The 26,877-nt window shown below is 43.0% G+C and overlaps 1 protein-coding gene across 1 annotated transcript in view; it reads left to right on the top strand.

The window, feature by feature from the left end:
- Positions 1-12,299: 12,299 nt before the first annotated feature.
- Positions 12,300-26,877, top strand: part of ITGB3 (integrin subunit beta 3) — a 63,018-nt gene continuing 48,440 nt past the window's right edge. Inside the window, exons 1-2 of the mRNA XM_061590894.1 lie at positions 12,300-12,661; positions 24,123-24,208. Coding sequence (XP_061446878.1) covers positions 12,598-12,661; positions 24,123-24,208 — 150 coding nt within the window. The 5' untranslated portion in view covers positions 12,300-12,597. The remainder of the gene's footprint in view (positions 12,662-24,122; positions 24,209-26,877) is intronic.

The raw sequence follows: 26,877 nt of genomic DNA, 5'->3' as shown, positions 1-26,877 counted from the left end.
TGTGTAACACCAATTCTGGCCCGACTGCACTGGCTACTCATTAGTTTCCAGGCTCAATTCAAAGTGCTGGTTTTGACCTTTAAAACCCTATATGGCTCAGGATTGCAATACCTCAGGGATCACCTCTCCCCATATGAACCAGCTGAGACCCTACATTCCTCAGCAGGGTCCCTTCTCTGTGTGCCCCACCCAAGGGAGGTGCAGATGGTGGCCATACAAGAACAGGCCTTTTCTGGTGATGGCCCCCCATCTGTGGAATGCTCTTCCTAGGCAGACACACCTGGCACAATCTTTGGCAGTTTCCTTGGCCAGGCTAAGACCTTTCTGTTCACCCAGGCTTTGGGTTAATATTGCCTCCTATGTTAGTGCTCATCTTGTGGTGGGGTGGGTAGGACTTTTTCCTTGGTCCCAGCCTGGTCTGAAGGCACATAAGGCCAGCTCCCTGCTGAAGCCAAGCATGATCAGGTCTGGTCAGTGCCTGGATGGGAGACGGCCTAGGAACCATAGGTAAGCCACCTTGGGTTTCAATCATGAAAAGAAAGGCGGGGTATAAATGTAATAAATAATTAATTCATTGCTGGATGAGCATTTTATGGATTTTGTATTGTCTTTTTAAAAAATTGCTTTTATGTACTGTATTTTATCAAGTTGCTTTGAGACTTTTTATTGTACAAAGCAACTGATATATGTAACAACTCTGTCCAAATTTTGACAAAAATTTGTTAAGAAATATGGAAAACTAAACAATGGCCCACAGACTGGAAGCGTTCAATATATATCCCACTTCCAAAGAAAGGGGATCCCAGAGAATGCAGTAATTACCAAACTATTGCCTTAATATCCCATGCAAGTGAAGTAATGCTCAAGATTCTACAACAAAGGCTCTTGCCATATATGGAGCAAGAAATGCCAGACGTCCAAGCTGGATTTAGAAAGGGAAGAGGCACCAGAGATCATATCACAAACATACATTGGATAATGGAACGGACCAAGGAATTTCATAAGAAAATCACCCTGTGCTTTATAGATTACAGCAAAGCCTCTGACTGTGTAGATCATGAAAAACTATGGAATGCTTTAAAAGAAATGGGGGTGCCACAGCATCTGATTGTCCTGATGCGCAACCTATACTCTGCACAAGAGGCTACTGTAAGGACAGAATATGGAGAAACCGATTGGTTCCCCAAAAAAGACAAATAATTGGGTGTTAGAACAAATTAAACCAGAACTGTCACTAGAAGCTAAAATGATGAAACTGAGCTTATCCTACTTTGGACACATCATGAGAAGACATGATTCACTAGAAAAGACCATAATGCTGGGAAAAACAGAAGGGAGTAGAAAAAGAGGAAGGCCAAACAATAATAATAATAATAATAAAATTTTATTTTTAGGCCGCCTATCTGGCCGAATGAACGGCCACTCTAGGCGGCGTACATAATTAAAAATAAAAACAAGCGATGGATTGATTCCATAAAGGAAGCCACAGACCTGAACTTACAAGATATGAGCAGGGTGGTTCATGACAGATGCTCTTGGAGGTCACTGATTCATAGGGTCGCCATAAGTCGTAATCGACTTGAAGGCACATAACAACAACATATGTAACAACAACAACAACCTCTCCTGAACAGTGGGTCTGGTGGAAGACATTCTTCCAGACTGGAGCTTCCCAGCTTATATGGCTGGGTGAGTGAATCCATCCATTCTCATTATCTGATCCCAGGGCCTGCCAAAGACATTTTGGTGCCTGAGGCAGATGCAGCGTGCTGGGTGGGACAGAGCCAATGCATTAGCTTCCTGTCAGGTGGATTGCTGTTGCTTACTGGGAGATAGAGAGGTCAGTGCAGTTGGAACGCACTGGCAGAGCCACTCTGATGCTCCAGCCAGGACATTTGCATCATGCTGACCTCTCTGCCATCTCCCCCCTCCCCTTCTCACTCCCAGTTTGTAACAGCAGCCCAGCTGCCAGGAGGCTAGCATAGTAGCTCCTCCCTACCCGTGAGGTGAAGGTCAGGATGGGGCCTCCTCCCCATTCCACACACAAAATACTAGACTGACTGTTGAACTTTATGTCAACACAGTAATGGGATAGCAGACTCTCCTGCTCTGGAGGGAAGCAGCTTAGCTTAGGGGGCACAGGGCAGGCTGTGTGGCACATCCAGCTCTGACTTCAAATACCTCACTGCTGCTGTCTGCCCTCCCCTCACATCTGCCACCTGAGGCAGCTGCCACACTCTGTCAAATAATATGATCCAGTGAAAGATCCAGTGGCTAATGCCTTCAATACACAATGTCCATTTCTTTTTCCCCTCATAGGTTTGTACACAGTTTCTCCTCAGTGAAGTTCTGGTGGCAAACAGCATGTAATCTGAGAAGGTTCCTGTGACGATCCCGCCTTTGGCTTGACCTGTCAGGTTCCCACCTGCTTGTGGCTACCGCCTTTCACTAGGCATCACCTCAGGACACCACCAGTCAGGATCGTCGTTTGTATTTTTTCTCACTCCGCTCTAGCACAGATCTCTCAAGATCCCACTAGGCAGCGCCACCAGCCACTCCCTGTAAACAATACTGCTAGAGACTTTGCCTTATTTATTTATTTATTGCTTGCTTGCTTGCACTTGTACACCGCCCCATAGCTGAAGCTCTCTGGGCTGTTCACAGCAATCAAAAACATTAAAACAAATACACAATTTAAAAACATATTTTAAAAACAATTTAAAACACAATTTTAAAATTCAAAACAATATAAAAACAATTTAAAAACTCCCTATGGCTTGTTACTTTGTGTCTGGATGCCCTTGCTGTCCACAACCCCCCTGTATCTTTGTCTATAAAGCATACAATCCTGGGTTGCTCTGGATACTTGACGATGTTACAATTTCTTCCTTCACCGCTGCCACCATTAGATACAGTTTCCCTTCAGCCTCGGTAATTACCCTGCCCTCCCTTCTGGTCTGTATATCCCCAGCCAGGGATCAGGCTTTTGGTAAACCAATAAAAGTATTTATTTGATAACACCAGGAGATAACAAGGTTACTTTAGGAATGTTTAACAAGCGTATGGTTTCATATAGTGTCACTCTTTATGTTTCTGGTCATATATATATCGTCTAAATATCAGCCAAATATAATCCAACCCTCCCTCAGAACTCTGCCAACCAACCCATCCAAATAACTCTCCACTAATGACTCTCCAACAACTCTCACCAACCGACCCCCTCTCAACTGTTATCCTCCCATTTATACCTTCAGCCATTCAAACACTCAGCCAATCATCATCCAGCATTCTCCAGCCTTCCAACCCATGCTCTCCCCCCTCTCATTCAATTCACTTACCATATATCCCTTAATAAACCCACACTTACCATATTTACAGGTTTTAACATATAAGGACATCACAGTTCCTTCCTCATACTTAAAACTGAGAGGGATTAAAGATCATTTTGCCCAACCTTATACCGGTGTTTAGAAAATGTTAAATAGCATGTCCCTTACTGTCATAGTGCAGGGATGGGGAACCTCAGGCATTGGGGCCAAATGGAGCCTTGCAGGCCTCTCTGTCTCACCCTCAGAACTCTTCCCCAGGCCATCTCCCCCTCCTCAAGCCACATGCCTCACTGGCCTCCTGAATGTTTTTGCTTGATTGGGATGTGTCCTTGAACTCTGATAACGCCTCTTGCTTCTTTGGATGGAGGATACAGAGAAGTGCATGTGTGTGAGTATAGAAGCTAGGTAAAATGTACATTTGTTGCTCAATCCACTTTTCCCTCTAGCCCTACCCACCACTGGCATGTGGCCCTTGGAAGGTTGTCCAGAAGGGAATTTCCCCCCCTCTCTGTGTGTGTGTGAAGGGGGGGATGGTATGAGAGCTCTTAAAGACCTTCCCAAATTATTGATTATTATTATTATTGCATATATATCCCACCTTTCTCCAAGGAGTTCAAGGCAGCATGCATGGTTCTCACCCTCCTCATTTAATCCCCACAACAACCCTATGAGAAAGGTTAAGCTGGAAGGCAGTGACTGTCCCAAAGCTGTCCAGTGAGCTTCAAGGCTGAGTGGAGGTTTGAACTCTGGTCTCCCAGGTCCTGGTCCAACACTCTAACCACTACATCACCCTGGCTCACATCACCCTGGTTCTCACAAAGATGTGCAGTCATTCCTCCATTGTTGCAAACATATTTTCTCTAACCACTGCTTCTGTTCTGAGAAGATCCAAAGGTCTTGCCTGCAGCTACCCACTTCTATTGCAGACTATCAAATCCATGCATAGTTGCTGCATGTGACTTGTGAGAATTCAGTATATTGCAGGAATGATCTGATACCTTTAAAAACCTCTGTGACTGCAGACACACTCCTAGAATACAAATGGCAAAAATGGACTGCCTTCAAGTCGATCCTGACTTATGGTGACCCTGTGAATAGGGATTTCATGGTAAGCGGTATTCAGAGGGGGTTTACCATTGCCTTCCTCTGAGACTGGTCCTCCCCAGCTGGCTAGGGCCTGCTCAGCTTGCCACAGCTGCACAAGCCAGTCCCTTCTTTGTCCACAACTGCCAGCTGGGGGGCAACTGGGCTCCTTGGGACTATGCAGCTTGCCCACGGCTGCACAGGTGGCAGGGCACGTAACCCCTGAGCCACTCACTGTGGGGGTGACCTTTAGCTGGTCCTTGACACCCAGGAGACACGAGCAGGGATTTGAACTCACAGACTCTGGACTCCCAGCCAGGCTCTACTCACTGTGCTATACCAGCTGTTCTTAAAATACAAGGTTGAAATTTATGCTAGGTAATTTTGAAACGTACTGGCAGTTGCATTGTTCAATTTTGAGTCGTTTTCCCAGGATCAATCAATGGATTTCTGTGAAAATTTGTTTTTTGAATTTTACCCAGTTCTGTTTGCATTGTGATTTTTTCATTATTGCCAATTGTGCCTGCTTCAGTTAAAAGCTTTGAATATTTTTGTTTCCATGTTGAACTCAATGTCACACTGCATTGTCTTTGTAGTCCTGTGGCTGCTTATACATAATCATTCACATGCACATGTATTTTGCTTATAAGAATAAGAGAGTTTGGGGCAAAATATTAAAATATCACAAGAATACAGACAGCTTGCATGAATAAACCTGAAATATAAGAATTTGGCTATTGGAAGAACAAAGAATGCTTGATTCATAAACAGATATCACAAATATGTTATTTTTTTAGTAGCCAACAAAATATTCAAATTAGAGTTAGGAAGCAATAGAACAGCCACGTTAAACTGAAATTCACTCAGTTTTGGTGGAATAGCAAGGAAGATTTTTTAGTTCTCCTCAATGTCTCATGTGAAGTATACATTTCTGGACACAAGAGGGCAGTAAAGGAACAGCATGGAAATGCCAAGGCAAACTATGAAGAGACTATTAAAACAATTCCACACACCCCTCAGTTTTACTGATTTGCTATTTAAAGACCACTACTTACTAGCGTGTGTCCTGAGTCTGTGAGTTCAAATCCCCGCTCGTGTCTCCTGGGTGTCAAGGCCCAGCTAAAGATCACCCCCACAGTGAGTGGCTCAGGGATTATGTGCCCTGCCACCTGTGCAGCCGTGGGCAAGCTGCATAGTCTGGGCACCCTTCTGTGTTGCCATATTCCCTGCTTTGGACATACCAATAAAATAGGTGATTAACCCATATCTAGTATTCTAAAAGGCTTCTGAATGTGATGGTGAGTTCAGAATTCCACTTCCTGAGGATCTCAGCATCTTTTTTAACAGCAAGTTTCTAGTCCTTATGTATCTGAAAAGATAGGTTGGGAAATGTATGGGCGATTCCTGCTGAAACCTCAGAAACTGGAGGGATGGCTAGTGCGGTGAGGCTTCACAACTCTGCTAAATTAATTGTTGCTCCTCATGTCTAACAAAATTAAAATAAAATTAAAAAACTAAAAATTGCAGAATTAAGTATGCAAAGTAAGATATTTACTGCATGTATACAGTATGTATTGACAATATGCGTAAAACAAAACAAAATTGCACCAAATCAACCCAAATTCTGCACCAAGGTGGACAGTATTCTGCTACCTGGATAACTTATGTAAATCAAAGTTGCATAAATTGATTTGCATAATTTATACAGGTAGCAGCAGAATACTGCTTGCTTTGGGGCACCATTTGGATTGTTTTGGTGCAATTTTGTTTTGTTTTACACATATTGTCAATGTAGGTATTTCTTAGTGAGCCCAGTGCTGTGCTATGAAATTTATTTTGAACTATCTCCAGTCTAGGTCAGTTATTGTTTCAGTTGATTCCTATTTGCACTCTCCTCTACCTCCATTTACCAAAGCTCTGGGCAGATTATGATAAATATGTAAGTAGACACACAAAATGACTAGTTTTAAATCAATTTCAAAGAAAATCAGTCATATCAAAATTATATTTGGCATGATCTCAGTTACCACAGATAGGGTTTTTTATGTTTAAAGTTGTAACACTTGCAAATATTTTTGGGTTCTGGTGAGTGTTCAAGAGAAGAGAGATCTACAGTTTGGAGACAGCCATGTCTCCCAGTGATGGGATTGTCAAGCAGCTGAAGATTGCAATGATTTACAAGCCTAAAGCGCATCATTAACTGGTTGGGGGCAAGAGGCATGTGACACTGATAAAGGGAGGGTTACATTTAATGTCTGGGTGGGGTGGGGTGGAGGCTCCATCCCCAATGCAATGGTTGTTCTTCCTTTTGTAAAGAGATCACATGGTATGGAAAGGCAGAAAGCAAAGGGGTTCAACAGTGGTCATTAGTGGGCTGGAGGGTATCGTTGTTAAGTGCCTTCAAGTCGATTATGACTTATGGCGACCTTATGAATCAGCGACCTCCAATAGCATCTGTGGTGAACCACCCTGTTCAGATTTGTAAGTTCAGGTCTGTGGCTTCCTTTATTGAATCAATCTATCTCTTGTTTGGCCATCCCCTTTTTCTACCTCCTCCTGTTTTTCCCAGCATTATTATCTTTTCCAGTGCATCATAAATTCTCATTAAGTGTCCAAAGTACAGTATGATAACCTCAGTTTCATTGTTTTAGCTTCTAGTGATAGTTCTGGTTTAATTTGTTCTAACATCCAATTATTTGTGTTTTTCACAGTCCATGGTATGCGCAAAGCTCTCCTCCAACACCACATTTGAGTTGATTTTTCTCTTATCTGCTTTTTTCACTGTCCAACTTTCACATCCATACATAGAGATCAGGAATACTATGGTCTGGATGATCCTGACTTTAGTGTTCAGTGATACATCTTTGCATTTGAGGATCTTTTCTAGTTCTCTCACTAGCTTTCTTCTGATTTCTTGACCACTGTATTGCCTCCATTTTGGTTAATGACTGTGCCAAGGTATTGATAGTCCTTGACAAGTTCAATGTCCTCGTTGTCAACTTTAAAGTTACATAAATCTTCTGTTGTCATTAGTCTTCTTGACGTTCAGCTATAGTCCTGCTTTTGTGCTTTCCTCTTTAACTTTCATCAGCATTCGTTTCAAATCATTACTGGTTTCTGCTAAGAGTATGGTATCATCTGCATATCTTAAATTAGTGATATTTCTCCCTCCAATTTTCACACCTCCTTCATCTTGGTCCAATCCCGCTTTCCGTATGATATGTTCAGCATATAGATTAAACAAGTAGGGTGATAAAATACACCCGTCTCACACCCTTTCTGATGGGGAACCAATCGGTTTCTCCATATTCTGTCCTTACAGTAGCCTCTTGTGCAGAGTATAGGTTGCGCATCAGGACAATCAGATGCTGTGGCACCCCCATTTATTTTAAAGCATTCCGTAGTTTTTCATGATCTACACAATCAAAGGCTTTGCTGTAATCTATAAAGCACAGGGTGATTTCCTTCTGAAATCCCTTGCTCCATTCCATTATTAGGAGGGTATTAGGGCTGGCAAGTTCTAGCATTTTCTAGAGCCCTAAGACTGGCTAACTAACCACCACAACAGCTTTGCCTTTCTCACTTTGCACTGAGCACCCAAGAAGGTCAGAGGTGGTCCAATAGAATTCTCCATTTGGAGCTCCCACCTCTTCCAATTTAAGGAAATCCACTGAAGGTTCCTAGCCTAAGGGAGCTCCAATTCCTGGAGCTTACCCTGGAGGCCCCCCTCTAGGATGCACACCTTAACGTGGTGAGGGGGTTTGAGTGTGTTGAAGAAGCTGAGAGCAATGCTGTCAGGAGTCTCTAGACCAAGAGGCTAGACTCCTAGCAGGGGCACCCAAGGTGGAATGGTCAAAGCTGAAACACCAGACTAAGATGCATCCAAACTCAGAGGAAGGCAATGGTAAACCACCTCTGAATATCTCTTACCACGAAAACCCTGTGCACAGAGTATCCAAAATGCAACACGAGATAGTGCTGGAAGATGAGACCCCCAGGTCAGAAGGCACTCACCGAGCTACTGGGGAAGAACAAAGGACAAGTACGAGTAGTGCTGTGACTAATGAAGCAGCTGGGTCAAAGCCGAAAGGAAGCCCAGAGGCTGATGCGCACAGATGCGAAAGGAGAGTCCGGAGTTGTACGCCGCACACAATAGGAACATGGAATGTGAGAAGCATGAACCAGGGAAAGTTAGAAATTGTCAAGCAAGAAATGGAATGCATCAACATTACAATACTTGGTGTGAGCGAACTAAAATCGACGGGAATGGGACATTTGCAGGAAATGAGAAATTAAGAAGAAATGGGGTTGATTTAATAGTGAGAAGTGATGTAGCAAGAGCAATTAGGAGCTACAACGCAAGGTCTGAGTGAGTGATTTCAGTGAGATTAAAAGGGAAACCTATCAACGTAACCATCATCCAAGTCTATGCTCCGACAGCAAACACAGAAGAAGAGGAATTGGAGAGATTTTATGCAGAAGTACAGGAAGAAATTGATCACACACCAAAACAAGATGTGCTGATAATGGGGGATTGGAATGAAAAAGTAGGGAACAGAGAAGAATTAGGAATTGTGGGGAAATGGGGCCTAGGAGACAGAAATGAAGCAGGAGAAAGACTTATTGAATTCTGTGAAGCCAATAATTTGTTTCTTGCGAACACATTTTTTGAACAACCGAAAAGATGACTATACACATGGACATCACCAAATGGTCAATATAGGAATCAAATTGATTATATAATTGGTAGCAGAAGATGGAGAAGTTCCATACTTTCTGCAAAAACAAGACCAGGAGCAGACTGCGGTACAGATCATGAACTGGTCATATCGAAAATCAGAGTAAAGCTAAAGAACAACAACAAAGCAATCATAATGCCAAAATACAATTTAAATAACATCCCAGAAGCATATAAAGATCAAATAAGGAACAGATTTGAGGCTTTAAACTTAGTTGACAGAGAACCAGAAGAACTATGGAATGAAGTCAGAGACGTTTTCAGAGAAGAATGCCAGAAGACAATACGTCAAAAAGAGAGATAGGCCCCAATGGATGACTGAAGAAACTCTTAAAATGGTTAAAGAGAGAAGGAAAGCAAAAGCAAAAGGAGATAGAAACATAGTCAGAACCCTAAATGCAACATTACAGCGACTAATACATAGGGACAAAGAACTATTACAATAGTTACTGTATAGAAATAGAAGAGGACAACAAAAAGGGTAGAACAAGAGCCCTGTTCCAAAAGATTAGAGAAATGAAAGGGAAATGTAAACCACGAGTAGGGATGTTGAATAATCAAGAGGGGAACACACTTACTGACCGAGATGAAATAAAAGGAAGATGGAAGCAATATACAGAAGAACTCTATAAAAGAGATGCCAGGATGACAGATTCATTCACGGAGTAACCATATGATGAAGAACCAGAAATTTTAGAATGTGAGGTGAAAGCTGCTCTTAAAATACTTGGAAGAATCAAATCACCAGGAACAGATGGCATACCAACAGAGTTGTTACAAGCTACTGAGACTGAATCAGTCCAAATTTTGACAAAAATCTGTCAAGAAATATGGAAAACTAAACGGCCCACAGACTGGAAGCGTTCCATATACATCCCAATTCCAAAGAAAGGGGATCACGGGGAATGCAGTAATTATTAAACTATTGCCTTAATATCCCATGCAAGATTCTACAACAAAGGCTCTTACCATATATGGAACAAGAAATGCCAGACATCCAAGCTGGATTTAGAAAGGGAAGAGGCACCAGAGATCACATTGCAAACATACGTTGGATAATGGAATGGAGCAAGGAATTTCAGAAGAAAATCACCCTGTGCTTTATAGATTACAGCAAAGCCTTTGACTGTGTAGATCATGAAAAACTATGGAATGCTTTAAAAGAAATGGGGGTGCCACAGCATCTAATTGTCCTGATGTGCAACCTATACTTTGCACAAGAGGCTACTGTAAGGACGGAATATGGAAAAACCGATTGGTTCCCCATCGGAAAGGGTGTGAGACAGGGGTGTATTTTATCACCCTATTTGTTTAATCTGTATGCAGAACATATGATACGGAAAGCAGAATTGGACCAAGAAGAAGAAGGTGTGAAAATTGGAGGGAGAAACATCACTAATTTAAGATATGCAGATGATACCATACTCTTAGCAGAAACCAGTAATGATTTGAAACGAATGCTGATGAAAGTTAAAGAGGAAAGCATAAAAGGAGGTCTACAGCTGAATGTCAAGAAGACTAAAGTAATGACAACAGAAGATTTATGTAACTTTACAGTTGACAATGAGGACATTGAACTTGTCAAGGATTATCAATACCTTGGCACAGTCATTAACCAAAATGGAGACAATAGTCAAGAAATCAGAAGAAGGCTAGGACTGGGGAGGGCAGCTGTGAGAGAACTAGAAAAGGCCCTTAAATGGAAAGATGTATTACTGAACACTAAAGTCAGGATCGTTCAGACCATGGTATTTCCGATCTCTATGTATGGATGTAAAAGTTGGACAGTGAAAAAAGCTGATAAGAGAAAAATCGACTCATTTGAAATGTGCTGTTGGAGAAGAGCTTTGCGGATACCATGGACTGCAAAAAAGACAAATAATTGGGTGTTAGAACAAATTAAACCAGAACTGTCACTAGAAGCTAAAATGATGAAACTGAGGTTATCATACTTTGGACACATCATGAGAAGACATGATTCATTAGAAAAGATAATAATGCTGGGAAAAACAGAAGGAAGTAGAAAAAGAGGAAGGCCAAACGAGATGGATTGATTCCATAAAGGAAGCCACAGACCTGAACTTACAAGATCTGAACAAGGTGGTTCATGAGAGATGCTCTTGGAGGTCACTGATTCATAGGGTTGCCATAAGTCGTAGTTGACTTGGAGGCACATAACAACAACCCTGGAGGTTTAATCTCCCTCTGTCCCTAGTGACTCCAAGGGTGTTAAGCCACAGTAAGAATCTTTTGCATCCTCCCCTTGCCCGCTTAAGTCTTCCCAGTTACAGCATGTTTATTTTGTCCCACATGGCAAATGGAGCCCCTTCCTTTATCTGCACCCTGGATTCCGATTAGTGGGCATCGTGGCATGGGGAGTGATGGAGCCCAGGAAATTGGCACCTGTATCTAGAGATGATGATGAGGGCCTTTTGATAGCTAAATCCACGGAAGCTGCTGATAGCTTTACTTGTATTGCTACAGAGTGAAAGAGCATCTAGCTGTGTGAAAACTGCCATGTGGAGTGCCCAGTGGGATAGCCCTTGGGTACCAGAGTGCATCATTTGCAGTGCAGTAGGCTTTTCCACATCTGTGGGCCATAAAGTAAACCGTGTCCACATGGTTTGCTAGATTGGACAAACAATAATAAATGCCCTACCATCTCAACTGCATTCTTCTCCAAACAGCCCTATGAGGTTTGCTGCTGCTGTACCCATTTTACAGATGGGAGAACCTGGGCTGTGATTATAGAGGGATTTGCTGAAGGCTGCTTTCACCTGGCTGAACTGGAATTCCAACCCTCAAGTCCCGCTCTCTATTAGTTGGTGCTATTTTTTGAGTGTCAAGACTACTGCGCCTTTCTGGAAGACAGAGGCAGAAAGGGGAGCAAAGCAACATAAGTGGAATTGCGGGTGAAGGCGGTGGCGGCGAGTTGATTTCTTTAAGCACCTTGGCGAAATACTACCGCCTTGATTTCCTGCTTGTTTCCGTTTCCATGAGAAAGTACGAGAGACCCTGGGAGTGGGTTAGAGTTCATTTTGCAGTTGGAAAGCCTGCAAATCAAATCACGCACAGGGATTCAGGAAAATGGGATGTGGCTCTTCGGCGGGAGAAAGAGGGATGGATGGAGGGGGAGTTGGGAAATCTGTCCCAGAGGTCGTAAGGAAGGCAGGTTCCCTCCCCAGCGGAGGGAAGGCCCTTCTTTCTGGGAGGGGAGGATCGCGCCAGGAGCTCCAGGCTGAGGCGGCGGCGGGGACACTCCCACCCGCAGCCCGACTCCCGTCCCGTCTGACAGCTGTTTCCTCTCGCCAGCCCGTGATCTGCTTCGGTCTTGTCACGCAGAACGGCACTCCTCCGATCCCTGCGGTGCACGAGGCTGCGGAAGCTGGCGGCTCCTCTGCGGGACGACTTCCCACAAGTTCTGCTGCCCCCTCCCGCGCCGCGACCATGGGCAAACTTGCCATCCCTTTCCAGGTCTTCAGGCTGATCCTGTTCGCCGCCAGAGTTTCGGGTGAGTGAAGCCTGGCGCGCGCCAGACGCCGTTGTCCTCCGGTCAGATTTCAACGGTCGAGTATCTTGGAGCGGGCTGATGATGCCTCTTCTGTTTTCACACGTCTCTGTCTCCCCCCCCCCTAATAAATAGGTGGTTTTAGCTATTCATTTGTGCTGTGAACTGAGAAGCGAAACTCGCTTTTTTTTTTGGACTGGGTAGCGAAAGCATGGTCACAGCCACACGATACATTGAAAGCACTCAAATACCACTTTGACAATCATGACTTCCCCCAAAGATTCCTGGGAACTCTAGTTTGTGTTCTTGCACTCAGGTCCTGCTTGCGGGCTTCCCCCAGGCACCTGGTTGGCCACTGTGAGAACAGGATGCTGAACTAGATGTGCCACTGGCCTGATCCAGCAGGCTCTTCTTATGTTCTTAAGGGTGCTGGGAATTGTCGCTCTCAGAGGTCTCCTAACAGCTCTCAGCATCCTTAACAAACTACAGTTCCCATTACTGTTAAAGTGGTAGGTGAGTGCTTTCATTGTGTGGTGCAGAGGAGACCCATGTTGGAAGTCAAGTTTCCCCAGGGATTTTTTTTATAATAGCTTAGCTTGTTGGAACAAAGCCAGCCTTTTAAACATCTTATCCTTAGGGGATGGGGTGTGTCTTCAAGCACAGCCAAATCCAGATGGTTAGCAGCTTCTGGGTGCTTCCAGATGGGCGTATTTTGTGGGATTGGGTGCTCCTCAGGTAGGCTTATTTTTCACAGTGTCCACATGACACTACTGGCATCAAAATGCCAGCCTGTATTCCCCACCCCATTTAATCCAGATTCACCCCTTTCAGGGAAAATTCAATAAAGTTGCTTCTAGATGACCTGCTGGATGACTTGCTTATCAAGCCTCCATGCATTTGTTTGCATGGAGGCTTGCTTGCTTGCTTGCTTATTTATTTATTTATTTATTTGTTTATTTATTTATTTATTTCCTACCCTCTCGCAAAACATCAGGGCAATGTACAGCAGCAGCCACAACAAGCCTTTAAAAGCAATACAAAACAATCGTTCAAAATGACTGCCGGCCCTACTCAATAAAATTATATGACATTGTGTCAAGCAATTCTTATCTCACACTTTGCAGTGCATTTTCCTGTCACTTGCCTTACCACAATAAGTCTGATTTTTTTTAAAAAGTAGGTTTGTTGCGCAAAGTACCAAGCCTACTTTAACTGTAACCTGAATATGTGACTGAATCCCCCACACAAAACAGCAACATTCTGGAAGTAACTTAAGTTTAAAAAACCTGTTGCTAATGATCTACAGTATTTGCAATATCTGAACAACTCTTTTACAATCTTAAACCCTCTTTGGAAGCATCTCTGCCTCCTTTGGCACTACAAAAGATCTATGCAGCCTGTGAAGCTGGTAAGATCAATTATTAATTCAACACCCCCCTAACTGCCTGTCACGTCCAGCAGTTAGTCCATAGGCTCATCCAGGCAACAGTCATTCCATCTCATAATATCAAAGAAAGACACCTCACACAGAACAGTGCTTGGCTTCTCTCTTGGCCCTGGGGCACTAAGGATGCTTCTGGACAGGGGCTTAATGGCGCTTCCAGACTGTTGCTATTTTTGAGTACTGGCAAATTCAGGTTGTGCAATTATAGTTGATTGGGAAATTTTGTGCAATAAACCCCCTTCCTGAGATTGGACTTGTTGTCATTGCCCACAGTACACGTCATTTTTTTTCTGTCGAACTGTGGTTGGGATATGTATGTATTAAACTGGTTTTTCAAATTTTTGTAACTTTTCAAAAGGAAGCCTTGAATAATTGGTAACAGAAGTGTTTTCTACTCAGACAGGAAAGTGAATAAGCATACCCATTTGTTTTAGGGGGGAGGGATCAAGCATGGGAACACCCTCAGACTTGCATTTCAAAATGACTGTTATGTGCTAATTATATGTTTGGGCAATTATTTTATTTATTATTTAAAGGCAAAGCACTGAAAGAAAATGGTCATATGCATAGTGGGTTGATTACTTAAATTGAGGCAAAATGCTTGAGGGCATCTTGTGCAAAAATAAATGAGGGTTGGGCTGCCAGACATCTCAAAGGCAAGTAATCTACCAGTTATGTGGGTGTGTCATTTGGGGATGGCCCCAAGCTTGTTTTGAAGTGCATACCCTCTCAGCTTCTTAATCATTTATGTGCGTATTGATAAAGATTACCACGGGCCCAAGATGTTTTCCCCAGAAACATGACCATCATAAATGTGTATACATGTTTCTCTGTCTGTCACAGATACTTGTTGGACAGGTAACTCCGGATCCAAAGCAGTCTTGGAATTAGTTTTCAAAATTATTGTTTGTTTGTTTGTTTTTAACCTGTGAAGGGATGGACCCATGCACGGACAAATGTTCTCCTTAACAAATAATATTTCTATAAAGTGCAAGCCTACCTTTTCTTTTCAGCAATGCCCACCATTCAAAAACAATTTCTTTCATTTCAACTTTCCCCTTACCATTGCAATTCATTAAATAAGAATTTTATTTGAACAGTACCATGAGCGTAGGGTATGCTGAACCTTTCCCCTACTTTTCTGATCAAAACTGCCCTCCCCAAGGAGATTTTCTTTCTGTGGCTTGAAAATAATGGGTTTTGATTCTTGTGGGGAGAAGAGCCATTTGAGGAGGTCATTTTCTTACTGCAGGGCCTCCTGCCATTGCCTGTGCATGGGGTGGTGGTGGACTGTTTTAAGAGTTTTTAAATCCTTGCTGCCATGAGCAACAACAGTGTGGTGGTGCTGAAAAGTGGGCATTGAAAAGCTGCAGTGGGCCATTTTGAATACTCCTCCAGTGCCATTGGTATATCTTTATCAAGGACATTGAGGGCAATTAAAATGGCAACATGTTCACTCACTGCGGCCACCTGATGCACCTCTTTGCTATTGCTCAGTCCATGCTTTCCACCTGGCCACATAGGCATCAGGGTCTTGCCTAAGGCCCTTTCAGACCTGAAGCCAGCCCTGTTTTAGTGGACAGACTTAAGGAACATAGAAAGCAGGGCCAACCCAAGACATCTGGCTGCCTGAGGCCAAAGGAAAGATGACGCTACCTGTAATTCCATGTACCAAAGCGAACTGGGCAGTTGAATCTTAGTACTGGCTGCCTCCACCACACCTGAGAGCAGCAAGCTAGCTTAGGGGAAGCAGGGCAGGCTTGGTGGCATACACAGCTCCTCCAACACCTTGCTGCCACTCCTTCACCTTATCTGCCACCTGAAGCTGCTGCTTCACTCTGTCTAATGGTAGGAGTGGCCCTAATAGGAAGCCACCTTGTACCAGGTCATGCTGTCCATTTAGTCCAGTAATATCTACTCTGACTGGCAGCAGCTCTCCAGAGCCTCAATCACCTGCCACTTAATTCTTTTATCTAGAGATGGTAGGGACTGAACCCCGGATCTGCTGCATACAAAGCATATGCTGTACCTCTAGCCTACTAAATGGCCCACAGGAAAAGATTGAAGCACCACCACCATCCTGCCACTGCTTCAGTCTAATACAGAGCCTGCCGCTACTGAATAAAAATAAAACAAAACTACAGAAACACCAACAGGACACACGTTCTGTGTCTCTCACATTATGCCTAGTTCCTGTGTTTTTGTATAAACAGCTTTGTATGGTGCCATGCTTTGGAGATCGTTTATGCTAACAGCATTCCATTCTGTTTTGTTGGCGTTTGAATACAAATGGGACCTACAATAAAATGTTGCAGTGTATCTTCACGTCAGAATAGTGGTGCTCAACATCAGGGTTCCAGCCATGCCTCCAGGATATTCTGAGCTGTAAGAAGCTCAAGCAATTCTCTCTCCCTCCTCCCCACTTTAGTGTTTTTATGGGGTTCCCCTCCCCTCAAATGACACTCACATTTTGTGGCTGTGCGAAGCCTCCAAGCATGCTTTAGTTCTGTTTTTTGGGGGTTGGGCCCTTTTGGATTTTTTCCCAGAAATGTTTTACACCTCTGCACATACCTTGGGGTTTACCTTAGCATGCTGATACCTCTCTCTTTTTCCCCTCACTGGTCCTATTTTGGCTCCAGGCTTATTGGTACTCACTCACTGAGTTTGCTACTAGCTTGACTGATTATCATCTGATTCTTGGGGCCAGGTTAGATGTGGCAGAAATACATTTCTGTTCATGTGTCTTTCCCTTCAAGTATAAAGTGGAGAGTGGAATGTATCAGAGGTGGGAATTGAGAAAACTGGCTGGCACAAATGAGTGCAAAGTGGTAAGCTGGTGGGGTGGTGGACATAGCACCCATCTTCTACATGTTGCCTTTACTGTTTAAGTAAGATCTTTCTACTCCTACTCCACTTTATATGTCAGCGAGATGGCCGCTTGAATCAGGATAGCCCCATCATATCTTGTTTGGATCAATCACAGGCAGTAGTTCTCCAGGATTGCAGACAGACAGTCTCTCCCAGCCCTACCTGGAGATGCTGAGGATTGAACTTGAGATCTTCTGCATGCAAAGCAGATGCTCTGCCACTGACTGGTGGCCCTTCCGTTTCCTGTTTTGGTGTTGTGCATTTTTTATGCACCGCCCAGGCAAAAAGACCAGGAAAGGGACAGCAGGGCACCAGGATAAACCAGAGGAACTGTGCTGCAGGTATGCTTCCAAGGGTACTTCCAGACTGTCTCTATTTTCGGGTGGGATTCAATCACATACCACCAAATTCAGGTTGTGGATTTAGAGTTGATTTGGAGGTCTTGCACAAGCTAACTCACTTCCCGCCAAAACTGGACCTTTTTGTGATCAGGAAATTGATGGGGAAATGCACTGGAAAGTATGGGATAACGTGCTTGACGCAACGTCATCTACCCTCCCGGCAAACAAAATCAGAATGAATAAACGGGTTATCTGGAAGTGACCTTAGACTTTTTAGAGGTTTTTATATTGTGAATTCTCTTGGAGTGTTAATTAGCTGAGTCTGTCTGGATACCCCAGCTGGCACTGTTTTTTAAAACTTCTATATGCTTATTTGCAAGACTGTGATGCTGCACTATACACATTGGTGTTGTATTCAGTATTTGCCTCTGCTTTCAATATGTGAAAAAGTAAATTTCTACCCTGTAAGACTGTAAGGATCCTTGAATGTATTGGTGATATCGGGTCAAGTTTCAGAAGTCGCATGTGTGAGAGACACATAGAAAAAAAGAGAGTCTGGAGCTGCACATTGTTGACCCCAAAACTCTTCTGCAACTCAGATTTAAATCCAAGCCATAGAAGAATTCCCCCTCCCTTTCTTTCCCTTCTAGTCCACGTACCAGGCTAGAGCTGCACTTGCAGTAGCGTCAAGCTGCAGAGAGGGAGGCAAGTTCAGAGCCTTTGGAAAAAATTACCACTTCCGGCGCACACTATTAAGTCACCAGAGAGGAGAGACCTCCATGCTTTCCCTCTCCTTGCTTGCCATGTCTCACTGCCTCAACTGGAGTGTCACTGCTGCAGGAACTTGGTAAGGAATTGGTGGATGGGTCAGATGCGAGGGAAAGTTCAATCTGAATTTGGATTGGCCTGGAAATAAACTGAGCTATTTCCTGATTTTGGTGGAAATAGCTTGGCTTGGCTAATCCAATATGAGCCAGGGAGAGCTTGCCTGTCATTAGTCTCTCCTATGGTAATATCTAGCAATACAAAATGTGTGACATGCTGATCACTGCAGTGAGAATTTTCCTGTCCCCTACTCCATTTCATTGGTTTCTGCAAGGCCATGGCGCTAGTGGGGAGAACTTGCAGAATGGCAGAACTGTACCATGGTGTATTGGTAGAAATTATCAGGGGAGCCCTGCTTCTGCAATAATGTCTGGTCCCAACCTGAGCAGGGTTTCCAGATGGTCTGGGTGCACTAAATATACGGTCAGCAGTTCATATTTTTATGAGGTATCACGCCAACAAGGGGTCTTCTATAGAAGTGGATTCATTATTACAGTTCTTTTTTCTTTTGTAAAATCTTTTTTTATCAGCCCGATAAAAAATGTAGAAAAGTATTCTGTCTCTGTCCACCCATCTACTTTGGATGGGCAAGAGTAGGAAAGGAGGGGGATGTTGGGGGCTGACCAACTCATAACAGTGACATGGTTGAGGGGTGTCACATGACACTGGGGGATCAGGGGACAGAGTGGTTCAGGGAGGACTGCTCTTGAGGAGGAGAGGTGGTTCCATGAAGAGAAAACAAGACCCAATCCCAAGGCATAGCATGGCCAAAGGTACAAAAGTGGGGGAATGAGATGAAACATGAGTTTTGGAAAGATAGGAACGGGTGGCATGGGATAAAAGGAGTGGTGATTGTGCTTCACACCAGCTGATACTAGTCACACATCATGACCCAGAATTATGAATGATCAGCACATCACAGACTGTTACTCAGAAACCTTGGTCTGTTGGCAATGGTCTTTACATGCAGATTGGCCTGTGGACATGGTATGAGTTATTCAGAAGACTATGATCCCTCTGGGTTTCCACCATCATCAGGTGACTGGAAAATGTCATCTCACAGGGGAAGGGAAGAAGATCACAACCCACCTGGAACTAGCCTGATCTCTGGCTACAGTAAGGACCTTAAATATAATGGCTTGGAGTGTTCGAAGTTGCCATTATTGTAAAGTATTTCCATCACTATGCCCTCAAAACTGAAACTGTAGCAATAATTAGCAGTAATTAAACTGCGTCAATCTGTAGCTGCTTGTATTTGAGAACTTCAGTATTTCTCTCTGTTCTAGAAGCTGAATTTCTGGAGACCTCCAGCTTTCCTTTCTGTTCCCACAAGTTTCTAAACTTCATGGTGGTGGTGATCTTTTTAAACTGCCAGTTGTGGACCTTCTGTGACTCTGTGTAGCAGGGTACAGCCTAGCTTCCCCTAGGTGTAGGGGATGTGGATTATTCCCACAAATTTATAGTCCCCAGGGTTTTGGGGAAAGGGCATGTATGTGCTGCCTGATAATGTGCATCCAGGGCTTTATGCAAATGCCTATTTGGGGTGCTGTACTCATGATGTTATTCCCATGTTGTCCCTGTCACACACACTATTTCTGTGTACATTTGTGTGTACATAGTGTGTACACTATCTGTGTGTACATATTTGTGTGTACATTGTGTGTAAAGCACATTCTGTTGGAATGGTTATAATCTGTTTTGTGCCAAGAATGTACTTCTCATACACTTGCCATATTCATGTGCACACAGAAAGCACTTTCTCAGGTTACCTCCTATTGGGGCAGACCCACTAATGTTGCCAGGCTGTGCCACTCCCCCTCACCATGTTTAACTTGTCTATGAATGAAATAAGCAAAATAGGAAGCAGTACAGTAACTTCACCGCCTCTGTACACCAACATATATCCTTGTATATCAGAATATCAACACACGAGTTTCCAGCCTCTCTCTTTTGAAAGACAGCAGAAAATAAATAAATAAATAAATAAATAAATAAGAGATGTGTGGAAACACTAACAGAGGGGAGTGGAGTTTGAAAACACACTGACCTGTGTGTACAGACAACGCAAATAGTAGGTGCTGCTTTAGATAACGTTATTGTGTGAAGGTGTGTGCAACTGCAAACCACTATGCGCAAAAGTGCACTGTGTGAAAAAACAGCCCTTGTGCATGTCAAAGGATATGTGTATACCCTGCCAAAGACAGGACCTGTGAAAGCCTCTCAGGGGAAAATGGAGCTTCTGCTCCCTGCATGGCTATCTGTCTCCCCCATTCCACCCCTCATTTTCTTATTGTCTCCTGTTTTGTTTATCTATATAGCCCTCATTACTTCTCACTTATCTATATATTGTCTCCTGCCATCATATTTGTCATTTTAGAAAGAAATCCAGCTCTTGGTATCTCCTGATAAGGTGAAGAGACAAACTTAAGGATGCATATGGATTTATCACCTCCCAAGCTGTGGGCGAGGAGACAGAGAGGGGGGAAACAGAAACTAATGAGCAACCTTTATGCAAACTCACAAACACTGTAATAAAGAAACATCCTCATGGAGAACAAGGGAAAGCAGGCTCCCAAAGACAAGCCAGCGTAGAGTTAATAATAACCCAGGGCTGTTAATCAACAGTTTCTCAGAGCTGCGTAATCCGCAGCCTGTAGGAGCTGCAGAAGCCACAGCCTGTGAGTCAGCAGACCAACATGGTTATTAGAGGAGGGTGCAGAAACAAGGAAAGAAAAGCAATTACAAAGATGAACAAGGGGCTAGTGCGCTGGAGAGACTCTGGCGCTGACTCCCCCTTTCCCTTAGAGGAGGGCTGGCTGAAACCTGTTGTGCTAATCATTGTTGGTTATGCCATCCATTCATTACAACAGTCTGTGATGTGGGAGCTCTTGGTTCACATCTCTGCATAAGGAGGACTCACAGTTTCCTCATCTGTACAATGGAAGTGCACCAGTTTTCCATTATACCAGCTGTTTGGGCACAGTATTGATGCTGTAAAAGTTCTTGGGTGCGCACAGCCACTCAGATGCTCCCCTGTAAAAAACATAAAGTTCTAAGGTTTGTTTGTTTGTTAAATCTCTTCATGCAAATTGCTTCATAAAAAATGGAAATATTTTTTATGGGAGTGGGGTGGGATTCCAATATTACTATATAAAAACTTTATACGTAAAGGGGAATTTATCTGCATAGCCCATCAAGTAGAGAACACATGTGAGAAGTGGTGCTAGTCCTGTTTGGCATTATGGTGTTGTGCCAGGTTGAAGGGTGAGTAGGTGAAAATTTCCCCAGCTCCAAGATTTGGGGTCATCTGTCTCCCTGTGGATTGTGCCAACTCTTGTAACAGACCTAATGATTCCTTTGGTTTTGGGGGACCAATAATCAAATGCTTCATCCTATTTTATTTTATTTATTTGCAAAAATTTCTATACTTCCCGCATTAAGAAAAATATTCTGGTAGTGAACAGAATAAAAACTGCCATAAAAATAGATTAATAAAACAATTGCCTGTTTGCAGTATACACCACAAGTACGTAAATCAGCTTAATACAGCAACATAGCTTTGTTATCCCTCAGGAAAAGCCTGTGTGAAGAGATGAGCCCTAAGCAGACACCTAAATTCCAATATCTAAATTCTAAAGGGCAGTTGCCACCACTCTTAAGCCCTGGTCTCAGTAAACACAAGGTGGACCTTGGGAGCATTCAGCTATATTAGCGTTCCCCCAGATTCTGATACCTGAGACATGTAAATTATATATGTGTAAACACACTCATCAGAGATTTTGGAGCGGCCCTTAAAATTGTATACTTGTGAAGCAGTTCAAAATTACTGTCTTTTCAAGTGAAGGACGTTTCTGAGATTTGGCTATGTTAATACACTGCTTTCTTTCTGCATTGCTATTCAGATATTGCTGATAATTCCCTAAGAAATTCATAGTTCCAACTGTGCTGTAATCCTCCTGTGAAAACCTTCAGTAAGCAGTATTCATGTGTTCTCTGGAAGATATAATCTCCTAGGTATGTTTCCAGATCAGTCTTATAAAATTACAAGGAACGCAGGAAAGGGTTTAGTGGCTGGGGGGAGAAATGGCTAGACCTGAACATTTGGCATGAATTTGAAATCTGGACATTGGAGACTGGAGTGTGAAAGGTTAGGCCCCTTTGAGCTGTAACTGGATTAATACCTACCATCTCTCTCTCTCTCTCTCTCTCACTCACTCACACACACACACATATTCCAGATCTGTGATCCTTCATCTGGAAAAGAAGACTCAAGATATTATGTGTGGATACTTCTTGGCTTTATTTTTATGTCTAAAAACAGAGAAATGTCATATTTGACATTCTTGTTGACTGAAGCTCAAGATTGTAAACACAAACACACTCTGCAGAGGTGAAATTGATTCCCCAAACTGGACATTTATTTGTTCAGGTATAATGTTTTTGGATCCTGATTTGTGAAACTAGTGACACAGATTAGTACATGCAGTTTTGGTGTTTGGTAATTTGAATGTGAGCATCCCCCCCCATAACAACATTTATGATATTTGCTATAGATGTTCTAGAGAAGTTAGTCTTTGCTTCTGTATTTCTAATAATTTTATCAGGTTATTGTGTTAGGCTGAGAGGGTTTTATGGAGCAGGAGCAGAGATCTTGAGGTGCTGCTATCCCTAGGATCTCCTATAGTTTCTTTCTCTGTCAACTGGGAAATACAGAGGGCTTGAAAAAGAGGCTGCCCTGCACTGGGAGTAACTCTAGAGCATCCTGCAAAGGGCGCAGCCAGAGGACTTCTGATCTATCCCTTCCCAAGCCCCATAGCCCTGAGAAAGGGACTACAGGACTCAGAAGGGAAGGGAAGCAGAGCCTAGCCCCACCCCACCAAGGACATGGGAAACAGGCAGAACTCTGGGCTTTTCCAGCAGCTGTCCAAGTGGACCCCAGGAAAGTGCAAGTACAGGCAGAAGGCTGTGAAAAGGACTTGTGGTGTTGGCTGCTCTGTGTGTGTGGATTTAGACTCATGGTGCCTAGGGGAAAGGAATGAGAGTTTGTAGCAAGGGCTGCAGCCTTAATAAAGTCTAATTTACTGCATTCCTGTTGGTTGTGGTAGTAATTGAGACTCACTTTTGAGCCTAATCCCCATGCATCAAGGTGCCTTCAGTGGGCTCCTCCTGTAGGAGGAGCTAACAATCCTTACGAGAATTCTTTTAGTATGTTCTCTTTATAAGCACATTTTTGTATGCATTTTAGTCTACATAATGTAGACATGTTTGCAAACAATTTATGCTAATAAAATGCATTTTTGGGTTATTTTCACTACTGTATTCATTTTTATGCACACCCTGATGTACTCATTTTTGAAAACATTGGTTGGAGAACTGCGTAAGTGCAAATTTTGAAGGATGGTTGTGTTTCGCTTTCCATATTGTTTCGGAAAGTGTAAATTTGATAGATTCAGCTTTAAATGTGAGCAGAATCAAAGTTCTCCCCCATCCCCACTCCTGGCCTAAATCAAGGTGTGGGAAGGGCAGTCTCTGTCAGGTGCTCTTATTTATTTGTCAGATTTCTAGATTATCCTTCAGTTGTGTACAGTTTATGATAAAGCACCAACAATAAAATCATAAACTACAACTTTATATAAGTAACTACCAGCAGTGCAATACATGATCATGAAGCAACAAAATGATTGTTTTATGAGCCCCCAAAGACCAAGCAAAACAGGTAAGTCTTGAATAGATGCTGAAAAAAATGTCGGCAAGGCAGGTCTACGTATCTCTGTTGGAAGGGAATTACACAGTCGAGGAGCCACTACTGAGAAGGCTCTGCTACGAGTCATTGGTACAAACTGTGGTTAAAGATGGTGCTATTAGCAGGGCCTCGCTAGCAGAACTCAAAGCATGAGCTGGCACATGTGGCTTTGTCTCCACAAGTGGCCCATGAGTATGCTGTTTGGGGCTATGGTCCAATTCCTGTCTGTCCTTTGTTCTTCAGGTGCTGACATCTGTGCTACACGAGGAGTGAACTCATGTCAACAGTGCTTGACTGTGAATCCACATTGTGCTTGGTGTTCCCAGGAGGTGAGGCAAAACCAATATTATGTTATACCATGTACCTTCCTCACTTTTAGTTGTGTCTCTTGGTTGTCAACCAGGATTTTGTTTTATGTTGGCTTCAAACAGTTCTTGACTGTGAACCCCCTATCTGGTTTATATATTCATTTATTTCAATTAGTTATAATCTACCTTTCCATTTCAAATTGAAATACCCAAGATGGTTTAAGTTAACATCAATAAATAACTTTTAAGAATAAACTAAATAAATTACAAAACACAAACAGGACCAGCAGATTTGAAAAAAAGTAGAGAAAGAGACAGTATAATACATTAAAATGCCAGCCAGGATAAAGTCCTGCTGGAACAAAAAATATCTCAAGCAGCATCAGAATGCCATCAGGAGGGGGCCCAGACTGATCTGCTGGGACAGGAAATTGTTACCATCATCATTATTATTAATGAATTCATACAGTGCTTTTCTGCTAGTTGGCTTATATAAAATTAACCAAGATTAAAATACAATCTAAACCAAAATAAACTGATGAAGAAAACTGATTAAAAACAAAGCAACAGATCATATCATAAAAGACTGGAAACCCTAGGACTGCATGCTTCTTTGCTGAGTTGCTGTGACATCATAGAATGTTCACATTACAAATGCTGACAAGTCAGCGAATGCTGAAAATCTATACAGCTTCTGTAAGGAAAAAGATACTTTATCTGCAAGGTCAGTCACATACAGGACGTAGCCACTGTCCTTTCATTCTACCTTGGTAGAAGTGTGCAGTATAGTGACTTATTGGGTAGGTGAACCTATGGCAAGTTGGCACATCTGCGCTATTACCTTGTGGTGGGGAAGGTGAATTGCCCCTTCCCACACCACATGGCTTTGCAGTCCCTATTATAATGAATGGAATGTAGTGTAATGAACCCATATGGAAAATGCAGTGTCAGTTGCAATTCCTTTTTTAGCTTTCAGTAGAACAGCAATGGTTGAAGCCCTTCTAAAAGCACCTAGGAAAGACATGGCCAGAGTGGGGGAGAGATTTCAAAGAAATCTGAGGAATGTTTTGCTTCTAAATAATGAAAACCCAATTAAAAGTGGAATCCTCTTGAAATATTTGAAGAATGTTTTTTGTGGTTTTTAAATCTCAAACAGCAAGACTTGCTGGCTCTAGCCTGCAAAAAAAAAAGATGTTTTTTTAAGAAAAAAAGCAGAAAAGACCCCCTTTTCTCTAGACCATTTTCAATATCCTCCCAGGACATTTTTAATTAATTGATGATGCATCAGAGTTGCTTGCTCTTGACAAGGAGGGGACCACCAGATGTTTTTCCACTGGAAGTTGCTGGAGCAACTGTAACCTACTCCATTAACTAGCTCCATCTGTGTCTACTCTTGCCTCAGAGCAAACAACTGGTGGTGAGCTGTTTCATGCTGCTTAAAGGTATTCCCAGGAATGCATAGTTTGAAGATCACTTAGCAAGCAGTTCTCACCAAGGGGAACATTTTTTTAAAAAATGACACCAAGTGTCCATTGCAATGCATTTATTCGTTTTTAATGGCCAGACCAATACAGTCAGGTTTGGAAGGAGTCAAAGCATTCCAAAGTCCATTCAGTGCGATTCGTTGGCAGGAACTGTTTTTCTTAGCAATTTTCCAGTCATTGAGAAGATCAGTAATTGCAAGCAAACCTCTCTCAAAAACAGCACGCTGATACTACAGAACTTCCCCTTCACTGCACAGCTGTGGGAGAGTGTTGTTGGGTGTGTTCTAGGATGCATTTTTTTTCTCTTCTGGAAATGAGGCCCAACAGGCTTGGACAATGCCCGAAATAAACTGAAATTGGGCTCTAGAACACATCCCAGAATCCTTTGCCACAGATTAGGCAGGGCTGACCTTACGTTTGTTAGAAACAATGGTTCTTTAAGAGAGACCCACAACAGAGGCACTTGTGAAGCAGTATTAAAGCTTTATTATACGTTCTTGCAAGAGCTGGTGTCCACAAGGTAGGCACACCCAAGTGACATTGGTACAGTTCTTTTATCCTATAGCCCATCGCTTCGTTCCCTCCCCTGTTTCCTCATTGGTCGAGTACTTCAGGGTTTACAGCCTATCCGTGCCGCCTATTCATGTCACAGGAAGTCCCGCCTCTGTTTACATCTCCCACTACTCATATTTTAGCTCCCCCATACTCATATTTATTATTACCCATATATGGTATATCTCCCTCCCCCTTCGTATGTTCTCTTCCTCTGTTGACAGGCAGAGTAGAACTTAGCCACAACCGTCTCCCTCACACCTGTTTCCTGTCTTCTTTCTATTTTGACCTATTTTCCTCTAGCTTACTACTTTTTCTCTAACAACTTAATAATTATAAAGAAACGTTTCACACATTTATGCCTTTTGAATACCTTGCCACACAATACATTTATATGTTTAAATATTCTGCAGAAGCAACACACTTTCTACATATCACACCTTTAAAAAAGGTAAAGGTGTCCCCGCACTTATAGTGCGAGTCGTTTCCGACTCTTAGGGTGACATCTTGTGACATTTACTAGGCAGACCATATATATGGGGTGGGATTGCCAGTTCCTTCCCCGGCCTTTCTTTACCCCCCAGCATATGCCGGGTACTCATTTTACCGACCACGGATGGATGGAAGGCTGAGTGGACCTCGGCCCCTTTTACT

The sequence above is a fragment of the Rhineura floridana genome, chromosome 11 (genome assembly GCF_030035675.1).
Source record: "Rhineura floridana isolate rRhiFlo1 chromosome 11, rRhiFlo1.hap2, whole genome shotgun sequence".
In the NCBI taxonomy this organism is placed as follows: Eukaryota; Metazoa; Chordata; class Lepidosauria; order Squamata; family Rhineuridae; genus Rhineura; species Rhineura floridana.
The sequence above is the reverse complement of the archived record's forward strand: the minus strand, read 5'-3'. Positions and strand labels throughout refer to the sequence as shown.